Genomic DNA, 12,500 nt, shown 5'->3' on the forward strand with positions numbered 1-12,500 from the left:
CTCTGGCGTGGCAGGTGGTGTTACCAACAACGTGAATATTATTGTAAAAATATCAGCTGTCTTGAAGGGCATCATAAAGTCTGGTCTTGGTGCGATCACCAGCAGTTCTGCAGAAACTCTTACTAGTTCCGAGGCAGAACTTGAGGCACTTCTTTCTCAAGTTCAAAGCGGTACCGTCACTTTCACAACTGAGGAAATCACTCTTGTAGAGACAACACAATCGGAAATCACAACAGCAACTGCCAAAGTTACAGCGGCACAGGATAAGAATGCGGCTATGGAGTCTTCCCAACAACAGTCAATTCTTTTGGACAGTTTATCAAGCGCCACATCTATTGTCAAGGAACAAATTGATCTACTAACATCTGCAATGAATTCATTCACTGAAGGAGCCGCTTCCGTATCAGTTACGATATCAACAAGCCTTATTAATCTATTGATCACCCTACAAACATCTATTGAATCTGTTACTGTAACACAAATTCAAGATATCAAGGCATTTGAGGAAGAAGCTACAACGATCCTCAAAAATGAAGCCTTTACAATAACAAATTTCGCACAACTTGTATCTGCAAACAACAAACTAGCTTCAACAGTAAATACTAAAATTGAAGAAACCCTTTCTCGTACTGCCATTAGTGAATCTCTTGACATATTCTACGAGGTTTCCTTCTTGGTATTTTCTATAGTGGAAACTGCAGAAGACATTCAGAGAATAACTTCATCGAGCACCACTACACAGAGTAATACAATCATTACAAACACTCTAACTTTCATCCAAAATATCAAAATAAATAGCCTAACCACAGAAGACGTAGCCAGATTAGAAAGTTTGTATGATGGAATGACTACACTTTTCGACTCTGTAGATTCGTCAGTTGGGTTTGATGGTATTGGTGATATCGTCCAGGAGGGAAGTAAAATAGACGAGACGTTGTTTGAGAAGATAGAAGAATATGAATCCAAAGAGGAAACTGTTATAACACTAACTCTGTTTGAGAAGATGAATACGATTGCCTCTTCCACAAACACAGCTACAGCACTTTTAAAGAGCAAAGTTTCAAGCGGCTCAAGCTCAGTAGTTGATGCATCTCTGGAGACTGTGATGCAGGATCTGCAAATGTTTATGGATAAGTTCTCCTCAAAGACATATGCGCCAAACGATGAAGACATATTGCAAGCAGAAAATACTCTTGAAACGTTCAAGAGTAAAATAGAATCAATATCAACAATTAAGAGCAGTGCTACCCTGGATAAACTGATTACCACAACCAAAAAAGCGGTTACAACTACAGGAAAATCACTGAACACAATACAAGAATCTGCCAAGAACAAGGAGAAGATTGAAATCCTGTTTGGAGCAGAATACATAATCAGTGAAATTTATATTGTCATACAAGGCCTAAGTTCAGGAATAGAAGAAGGGGATATTTTAGAATCTAATATCTTCATTGAAGACATTCAGACAGAACTTAATAGGTGGAGTAACAGTATTACTAACATTAAATTATCTTCAATCTCCATATTGGAAGGTTTACTTGAAACCATCACTGATTTATCAGGTGCTTATTCTGGCATAGACACTCTGCTCTTAACTTTGACATCAGTACAAACTAAATTAGATGAACAAATTGAGATTATTGAGGAGGCTGATGCAAATGGTGACTTCACATTGAGAATATTCAATGCACATGATATAATAGTTTATGCTTTGGATCTTTTAAGAGAACTGAATCAACTGACTGTAGAAGGTACAGTAGTTACTGAGTCATCTGCTGTTAGCAACATAGTAACCACCATAACTTCCCTAAGTAAAAGGTTGACAAACATTTCCTCTGTTGAGTTGGAAGCTCTTGAAGCCGAATTGATAATTTTGGAAGATTTTGTTCTAGATTTTGAGGTCGGTAGTGACATACAAATTGCAGGATTGGTTCAGGCTATTTCAGAAGTTAGTCGTGTGGACCAAGTATTTATGAAAGAAGTGAATAAAATTGAACTGTCTTTCAGCAAACTAACTTTATATGAAACCAGTCTGACAACCATTTTAGAAATAAACTTCTACCTGCAGGAGTTGCTTGCTATAAACTCTGAAGTGGAGGAGGGCTCAGAGGCACAGAAAAGTTTTGTCCTTGATGAATACTATGAGGTTATCACTTTCTTGATCGGTAAAGCAAGTTCAATAACAGATGCTGACATCAAAACACTTAATATATTCTTGGATGAAATAAGTAATGTTGCAGTTGAAGCTGATGGTACATACAGCATCAGTGGATATACCTACAGTATTCAACAAATTTTCCAACAAGTTACCTCGCTTACTGTAAGGTTTGAAGAAACTATTGAAACAGAGCAAGAGCAACAAAATCTTGTCCAGAATATTATATTTGGAGATGATTTATTATCCATTCTTTTTAGGATCTTCTTTGCCTTCGAAAGTATGGAACTGATTACTACAATTTCAACCACGACCGAATTCAACGCCGATAACTTTGTGGCAGCCATGACCCAAATTAGGAACAATGTTAGATCTGTAAATATTCAGGATATTGATGGATTTGCTGTCCAACTTGAGAATATCATTGCAGAAAACGAAAGGCTCGAAATCATTGAAGAGCTTGAACTTGTCACTAGAGAAGCTGAAGATTCTGTGCAAACTTATATATCTGAATCAAGAGAAATTTACGAAATAACAGTCAACATTCGTCATGCAAGTGCTGTTATTGAAGCAGTGGATACATTACTTTTTGACTCAATGATATTCATTCAAAATGCTGATGCATCTAAGCTTATTGGAGAAAACGATCCCGATGTTGATTTCTTAATTGACTTTTTCAAACGCATATCAGCAAATGTAGATTCGATTACGGAAGAGGACATTTTTGAAGCCACAGAAGTTTTCTTAATAGTACAAGCAACACTTGATATGCTTGGTCCAGATGAAGGAATTGGAAATCTTGTAGACTGTATGTCAGCTGCTCAGGAGGCCGCTGATAGTGCTAACAGGCGTCTTTATGAGCAGCAGGATAGGTTTTTGCTAATTGAAGAAATAAGTTCCTTTGAACTTGTTCTTAATGTTGTAGTACAAATCACCAATGTAGTAATGGAAATAATTTCAACGACTGGAACAATAACTTCAGTAGGGGAGGAAAATGAGTTGGTCACTTCCACTGTCATTCTCATGGAAAGTCTTTCCAGTTCGCCGTCGTCAGCCATAGATATTACACTGCTTGAGAGCAAATTGGAGGACTTGAAAACCCTAAAAAATTCCGTCACTGTTGGAGTCGAAATCCCGAGTATATTCTATTTACTGTCTTTATCAGAGGAAACTAAGTCAGTATTTCAATCTGAGATCCAGTTTCGTGTGTCAGCGCAAGAGGCACAGAGTCAAATTGATCAGTTAACTCAATCTGTCTCATCTCTCAACATAATTGAGGAAGAACTGGTATTTGCTTTTGAATTCTTTGGCAGTTTAGAACAATCAGAATCTATCCCTATGCCGTTTATTATTGAAGACTTGAACCATGTGCTGAATAGTATTCTCTTTGGAGAGCTTACTGCAGATTTAGCCGGGGATCTGGAATTTTTCCAGGAGGAAATATTTTTCCTCTATGATGAGGATGAAGTTGATGTCCGTGTGATTGCTAATACCTTAGAAACACTTACATCTGTCAAGAAACGTGCTGAAACATCTCTGAAGGATAATAGACGTATTTCAGAGCAACGCAGTACTGTGAGTAGGCTTAACAAAGCAAAGAAAGTTATATCGGAAATGGAAGAGATTTTTGCTACTTTCATATCAGAAGTTGGAAATGCAAATGAGGAAATCGAAATCACAGAAATTACAAATGTAATCGAAATCTTTATTGATATTAACAATGGAGTCACTATTTCCCTGGATATTGTCATAAGACTAGAAGAAATACTGATGTTCCTGAAGAATACGACAGTCAGTACTGGAATAGGAATAATTGGCCTAGATAATGCAAAAACACTTGTTGTTCTTGTGCAAGAAACTGTGGAAATGGAAATTTCACACATACAAGTTTCAGTCGATCGTTCTTTGAAGACTACCACATTCAGCAAGGGATCTTCTCTTCTCCAAAGGATAATTCACACTGCTTCTGAGTTAAGTATCGGTTTTGAACTTTCTACATCAGAGGAAGAGGATGAAACTGTTAGTGAGCTTATTGTTTTCATTGAAACTTTATCCATAGAATCTCTGACCATGGAACAGATCATGACACTTCAAGAGAGTGCCTTATTGTTGGAGGGATTAAGCGTAACTGACACTGCCATTGCAGGCCTTAGACAGTTACAGTCGATTGCCTCCATTAAACTTGATGAAGCTACGAACAGTAAAAATGTGCTCTCAGGTCTGAGTGATGAAACTGAAGCTCTGATAGCACTGGATAGAACAGAAACAGTACTTCTGAAGACACAAGATGCACTTTTGAATATATCTGCAAACATTAATGACGATAATGAACCAGATAGCAAAATGATAGAATTGAGAGACATACTTATGGAAGACATAATGATGATTACCGAATCTGCAATACGACTGGAGGAAATTTATAAAAACATAGAAATAATAGGATCTACTTTTGTTGGAAGCCTTGAGATAGCCGAAGAAATCATTAGTTCCATTGCGTTCACTGCAAATAGTATTTCCATTGAAAGAGCTCAGTTAGAATCTCGAATAGAGAGATTCTCTCTGACAGAAACTCTGCTGGAGGCTCAAAGTCTGTTTATAAAATTGACTGACGTCCTAGAAAACATTACTGCTGAAATTGGCGAAGAAACACAAGAGAGTGAAGAAAATGAGATGATTAGAATGTTTGGAGAAGAGTTGTCCACCTTGAGTCTAAGTGTTGTAAGCATGAGAAGAGATACACTTGTATTCTTTAAAGACGTTCTTCAAGAACTTGAAATGATACTGATGAGAAAAACTAGTGTTAAAGGAATTATGAAAGTAATGCATGACCTTATAGTTGTTTCAACTAAGGTTGCTCTTGAAGTTGAGACTTCCCAGTCAGAACAGCGAAGAGAAGTATCACTTATGATTAACAGGAGATCGGAAGAAAGTGTCACCAGTGCTCTAGATCTGTTTACTGACCTCTCAGACTTTTTTGGGATACCTGACTTTGATTCAGACCCAGTTGAAATTTTGGAGCTGGAGAGAATTTTTATTCTTCTTCAGATAATTGAAGATGGTCAAGCTTCTGAAGACGATCTCGACGAACTCGATAGATATTTAATGTTGTTAAAATTCAAGTTTGGAACACTTGAAGAAGGAATGATGATAAGAAATCTAATGGAGGTAATAATGTTCAGTCAGGAATTAGAAGAGTCATTAATGGTCAGAACTATAGATCTTGCTTTTGATGTAGATTACTCACGCAATATCTTTACTCGGAAGCAGATCCAGGCATTACTATCAAGGGTAATTATTCAACTGGAAGTTTTACACGAAACAGGAATTGGTATCCCTGTAGCCATCTTTGAAAGATTGTCGATGTTGATGGAAAAAGCTGATTCGGAATACTCATTTGCATTTGTAATGTCTTTCGAGATGGCTGTCATGGAACTAATGGAACTCAATGCAACAAATACCGATGGCACAAATGTCATGACAGGGTTCAATCTCCTTCAGATAGCCAGGTCAGTTGAATTTTCTGTGTCTCAGGAGATTACAAGGTCATACACAATTGAGACCACTACAACACAAATGTTATTGCTAGAAGAATCTCTTTCTCTACTGGAAATGATGATGAGATCAGTAAAACGAGTTCAAAATGACATGAATCCTGATGCACCAACAGTGAATATCCTTGCACTTGGGGAAATGATACTTTTCATGCAAAATACAATTGAATTTACTGCAGGAGAGATTACTCTCTTGCGCGAGTATGAACATATCCTCATGCTCCTTGAAGAAGAGGCAGGTGACATGTTCATTGATGGACTGGAAGAACTCATGTTTGAACTGAAATCCCAGGTTTCACATGTCTCTATGAAGCTGAAGGAAGTTCGACGTACACAGATGATGGAGAAACAAATAATTTACACAACTGCTGCAAACGAAGTAATCGCAAAAGCTTATAAAAAAATAGCAGTGTTTGCCAGACCCATGTCAGGGGAAATGATTGAGGTTGATGAAGTAACCACCTTCAGTCTAATGTTAAATACAGTTGATCTGACTTCCATTACTCCTGTTGAAATTAATCATATCCATACCAGGTTTGAAAACCTCTTGGAAGTTATTGCATTTGAGACTTCAGAAGTTGCTTACTTTTCAAGGATTATCAACCAACTTGCAATCCTTACCTATAAGACATCACAACATTTGCACTTCCAAGAAAGCTTAGAAGATATTCGCACAGTGTCAGCTGCATTTGAATTATCCCGGCCGGCGATAACCACGGCAACAGCAGCATTACTCGCTCTCCAGGAGGAAGTTGGAGCAGCGATGTCGTACGAAGCCAATGATATGATAACACAGCTCTATGAATATCTTCTCTTCTTAACGTTTGACTGGCGTTTAATAATCCCGGCAGACTTCAGTGAAGTAGTAGAATCATTTGGTATTTCCGAAATTACTGTAACTTCTGGAACTGGTTTTGCCTATCTGAAAGAAACCATCGACCTTTTGGAGTTGTATTCCCATGTCGATATGCAGACAGAAGAAACTCTCCATGTCCGTGAATCGATCCTGCAAGCTAAGGAAGTCCAGTCATCTGTGTCGCTCTTTATGAGATCCATTGAAGACTATCTCTTCGGTTACATGTTCGTAGACTTTGAAGATGATGATAGTAATGATGATGGTGATGGTGATGATGGTGATGGAGATGATGGTGATGATGGAGATGATGGAGACGATGGTGATGATGGAGATGATGGTGATGATGGTGATGGTGATGATGGAGATGATGGTGATAGTGATGATGGTGATGATGGAGATGATGATGGAGACGATGATGATGATGATGGTGATGACGGAGATGATGGTGATGATGGCGATGATAGTGATGATGGGGATATTGGTGGAGATGTTAATGGACATGATGGGGATGAAGGAGATGGAGAGGAAGATGAGGATGATAAGTATGAAGAAGATGCAATCAGATCATTCAACATGATCATTGACATTATAATGAAGTGGTCCGACGGTGATATCCACTTCCACGGACGTGACGCAATGGAATTAATAAAACATGTATCTATGTTTGCCAAAGGCAACACTGACGTTGTTTTTAGAAAGTTCCACCGGCAATTCCTCATGAAGTCTCTGTCCATTATCACTTCAGCCGTAGCGAATATAAACAAGCATGTTCAAGCTATGGAATCATCAGCATCTTTCCAAAGTTCGTATTCCAGGGTTGAGGAAATCGGTAATATCTTCATGTCTATTGAGGACATTCTCTTTATCATCAGAGAAAGCGAGAAAATTACTGTCGAAACCGAACATGTGCTTGAAAGTCTGGCTGAGTGGCTCATGCTGTTCACTGGAGTCCATTCCATCAAGGACGAAGATATTTCTATCCTCAGAACCTATGCTTTCGATTTAAGTGCTCTCAGTACCAATCAATCTGGAGATGTGGATGTCGATATTACTACCGTTTCCTCTCAGCTAGACATGGCAAAGCAGACGGTCTGGAGCGCAATATCACAACAATTATCCCTTGTTGTTGAAAATGAAGTTGAAGACCGCATGATGTCTTCACATGTGGAAGAGGCAAGGCGAGTGTCACAGAAGGACTATATTCTCCAGGAAAGCGAGTTCCTCCTGTCTATGATTCACCATGCACTTGCTGAGTTACACGACCTTGTAGAATCTGGAGGCCCCACGGATGAGGGGTCTGAAGCAGCAGGTGAGGGGAATGGCGACATGGAAGAAGGCGACATGGAAGAAGGCGACATTGAAGACAGGCTGATTGCCATTAGTCTTATGTTAAGAGTCATACTTTCAGACACTGACAATATTCAGAGTGATAATCTCCGTGATTTAGCCTCTTCTCTGGATGTTATTGAGATGCTTTTGAATAACACAGCTGTTTCGGTTAATTTGACTGTTCTAGAAGACTTGGAATCCCTTGTTATGGAAACTCAAGACAAAATTAATACTACAAGGGAACTTATTTCTTCATATGCAAGGGGAAGCAATACTGTCATGGCATACACAGCCCTTTCTTCAGTTGCAGGCAAGGCTTTCAATGCCATCGAAGATTGGGTAGTAACAAGTGACAGTATGTCAGAAGATGAAATTTTCAGTGAGACTGAAATGATGATCTTTAACAGATTTACTGATTTGCTGATTAACTTGAGTCTGATGGGATCATCGATAGACACATATTCAGTTTACGAGTTTAAGAGAAACTTCATGGAACTTATGGATCTTCACATGTCCGGAGTAATTTCTATTTCTGACATGCAGGTATTGAATCACTTCCTGCTAGGATATGAGGCAACAATAGTGGACAATCTCTTTGGAAATTTGGAAAATGCGCTTCTTGATTCAGTAAGCCTTAGAGAACAGTACCAGTACATGCGAGCTTCAAATGTCTTGCATACTGTCATGCATTCAGTCGATATGCTTATTGACTCCCTAGATGGAAGTGAATCATTGTCCAATTCCAGCCTCTCTGATAGACTACTGAGAATTGTTAGAGATGCTACAAGCATTGGTAGGCAATGGTCGATGGGCATGGTTGAAATGTATCAAATCGAGAGATATGAGCAATTACTTCAAGAGCTAATGGACATTGGTCGTGTCTTAGAAGGGTCTGAACCTATACCTGAACTAAATGAATTAAAACATATTTTGTTAGATGCAATAGACAGCATCTCCTTTACTCTTGAAAGACTCGACAAAGACATATTTGAAGATATGGAATATGCAGATATAAGAGCTCACTATCAATTCTTCTCAGTGCTTGAAACCTTCTTAGCTAACCAAGATCGTTTGATGATCAACATGACAATTAATGCAACTCTTATTGAGGACATTCATGGCTTACTCACTATGCTTGAAATGGGCCCTGTGGATCCTTTAGATATCGATCTAAAGGTAGTTCTCGAAAAAGCTATGCTTTTGATTAGTTCTGGTTTCAATAGTACTGATATTGAATATTATGAAGAACTAGTGTCAGTAGTTAGTGATATTGTACATAAGTTGAAATTGCTTCTGAGGAAAAGCATTTGGATGCGGACGATAAGAACAGTCTCAGACTTCTCACATCTAATTCTAGGTGATGAACCTAATGCTCGAGAATTAACATTTGTAGATGACATACAAGATCTAAATATGAAGGTCATGAGAACCAAGAATACACTTTATACGGTGTCAAGAAATTCAATAATGGAATTATCATCAAAGACCACACATTTTAGATGGTTGATTCATCAATATGGCAGTGGAATGGTAGGTTTGTCAACATTAAGGATAAATTTGGCCTATATCATTCTTACATCCATGAGATACATCCATTATGCTGAGATGCATTACTCTTATGGGAGAGCCTCAAGGATCCTTCATCATGCAATGCACGACATAGAGGAAGTATTATATTCTCTGGAAAACCTTATTATGGATATTGGCGAAATAACAGAATCGGAATTTGTTGATGAGGAGTCGCTTACCGATGCCTACCAGTTCCTTCTCAACATTACTGCGGATGCACATATGTTGCCGACAGACCTTGGTGAGATACTCGCAAGTTATAACTTCAGCAATATTCAAGTGACTGAAGGTACAGGTATTCAACACCTTCTGGAAGTCAGTCACTTAGTGAGGGAGTTAGTAGCAATGGAACATTCAATAATAAGGACACTCCATTATCTTGGAGAGGCAGATGCAATGATAAGGACTAAAGATGCAGTGTCTAGCGTCAATGAAGCTCTAATGAGCAATGCTCAACATTTTTCTGACATTGAGTTTTATGATTACTTTAAGGATGCTGCCAATGAAACATTTAGTCCTTCACCTATGACTGAAGCTACAACAACCGGTCTTCCAACCACGACAGCAAATATCAGTGAAGAATTCATTGACGATGATATGAACGTTTTTGAAATAATTGAAGAAATCATGAATATCACAGAAGCCTTGTACCACAACAGTTCTTCCCTTACTGAAGAAGAAGTGGATAGACTCATGAAATATGCTGATTTCTTAAGACATGTGCCACGTCGGGATGTAGAAATGATTGAAAATTTCTCATATGTACAATCTAGACTCTCTGACCTGCTTGCTAAGCTCATAGTAATAAGTCAAGGAGCTGAAGCGGCAATTGGGGTTAGTGAATCTCATGCTATGTTAGAGAAGTTAAGGATTATGGGTGAATTACTCCATTCTCGCCTGGAGGATAAGGAAGGTCAGGGAAGTGCGGATACAGTGCTTCTGATAGATGAAATTGCGAAATGCTATAAAGATTTCTCAATGGGCTACACCTTTATCACTGAAGAGGAGGTATATGCATGCAGGAAGTTGATATATGACTTTAGTTCGTCAAGTATCGGTAGTGAATCTATTGACAGTAGTGACCTTGAGCTACATATGGCTGAAGCTATGAATATCATAGATGAGACAGCAGGTTTGTTTTCAGCTCTCCTATATCATTATGAGAAATTACAACATATGGAGGAAGATATGTATGACATTTCGATCAGAGAGCAAGAACATATGTTAGCCCTTAAATCTCAGATTCAGTATGGTTATAAAAGTTTGGAACTCATGTTGGACAGCATTGCACACAATCTCTCTAGTCTTATGGAAAATGAAGATATGAGTGACACTTTGACTATGTTCCCCGACCTTTCTACGATTCTATATTCTATGTTATCCAAAGAGTTGTTCCAGATTGATCTCCTCCACCATGTAGCATATATTGCACAGGAAATTAGAACCTTTGCAGAGGATGGTATAGCAATAAATGCCACATCAGTAATGCAATTAACAGATTTGATTGATGAATTTTTCCATACCATTGGTCCCATTATCAAATCGCAACATCCATGTGGAAAAGAAAGTACAAGATACATCGTTCTTCAGTATGCACTTCATTTCATGGATGGGGTTGCGTCCAGAACTCAAGAATGGGCGGACATAATCAATGGAATTGATGATCTTTACAACAGTTCATCAAGTACCTTTACACCACCAGTTACTACTACTACTGTATCTAGTACCAGCACAAGTACCTTCTCTCCAATGGCAGGAAACATTACTGATGTTGTAGACTTGATTAACATGTATTTTATGGATGGCAGTGACATCTTGATGGAGTGGACATTTGACAGAGAAGCTATTGACATCATGTCAATAATGGCTTTTAGGCATCTTATGAAGGAACTCCAAGATGTGTTTATGCCATTTGAAGGGCAAGAGTTTGAAGGATTCCATATATGGCAATACAGTCTCCTTGACTCTAATACTACTTTGTTAGAACGCCTTGAATATTTAACAGAAGATGCACGACAGATGGCTCTTATTAGATGCATGATATTCGATTACAGTGCTGCTTCCAGAGCTCTACATTATTACGAGGACGTACTCGAAAATCATCATAATGAGTCTCGGAACGATAACCATACCGTTGATGATGATGAAGGTGGTGATGGTAATGAAGGTGATGATGGTGATGGTGATGAAAATGATCTTGAAGGTGAGATGGACGATGATCAAGAGGAATTACCTGGCGGATTAGAAGAGGATAAGCACATGATTAGGGTGATAGACAGACTTCATCAGCTCAGCTCTGCTATCATGTTTATTATGAGGCGATGGGAAATGAACTTCGACAGGAAGTGGTACGACATCGTCTCTCTAGAGTCACATATCTCCATCCTGGAAGAAATGAAGCTCGCAGAAGAAAGACTCTTGCATCCTATGGTCGTCGATGATTTGAGGATGATGGCAGAGGGAGGCTCTAGAGCTACATTTGAGACATTAGATGCGCTTTGGGCTTATGCTCACGATGCCTATAATGTGTCAGCTTACATGATGCACATAAGGTTCTTCGAGGAATTGAAGGAGTTTATGGAATATTCTATTGAATTTATAGAGATGGCAAAACGTGAATTTGAGATGGAGCCGGTTGATAATAGTACTGCATCAAGTAGTTCCTATTCATCTACATCTACTTACTCATCAACTGAATCCGATACATCTACAACTACTGAAACTATAACCACCACAACAGCCTTCACAACACCGAATGTAAGTTTATCTCTAAATGATACTCATGAATGTGAGGACATCCATGACCTCCTTTGTACTTCTGAAAGACTTGTCACTGCCCTTCGAGAGGCTTACTATGGCAACGGCAGTGACGACTTCATGGAAACCACAACTGAATATACTACCACCGAAATGACTACGAGAGCCACTAACGTTTCCAACGACGATGACTATTACTTTGAAGACCGCATGATGGACATGTTTGAGTTTGAATATGAAGAAGTGAGGATGCGGGTGTACGATTTTTGGAGAGTCATTGCCA

The 12,500-nt window shown here is 38.7% G+C and overlaps 1 protein-coding gene across 7 annotated transcripts in view; it reads left to right on the forward strand.

Moving 5' to 3' along the window:
• Nucleotides 1-12,500, forward strand: part of LOC113828461 (uncharacterized) — a 36,013-nt gene that overhangs the window by 22,803 nt on the left and 710 nt on the right. For all 7 annotated transcript variants that reach the window (XM_070141753.1, XM_070141756.1, XM_070141758.1 and 4 more), the window contains exon 8: nt 1-12,500. This exon is cut by the window's left edge and continues 487 nt beyond it; it is cut by the window's right edge and continues 710 nt beyond it. In XM_070141753.1, the coding sequence (XP_069997854.1) occupies nt 1-12,500 (12,500 nt within the window).

Source organism: Penaeus vannamei, chromosome 28 (genome assembly GCF_042767895.1).
Source record: "Penaeus vannamei isolate JL-2024 chromosome 28, ASM4276789v1, whole genome shotgun sequence".
NCBI lineage: Eukaryota > Metazoa > Arthropoda > Malacostraca > Decapoda > Penaeidae > Penaeus > Penaeus vannamei.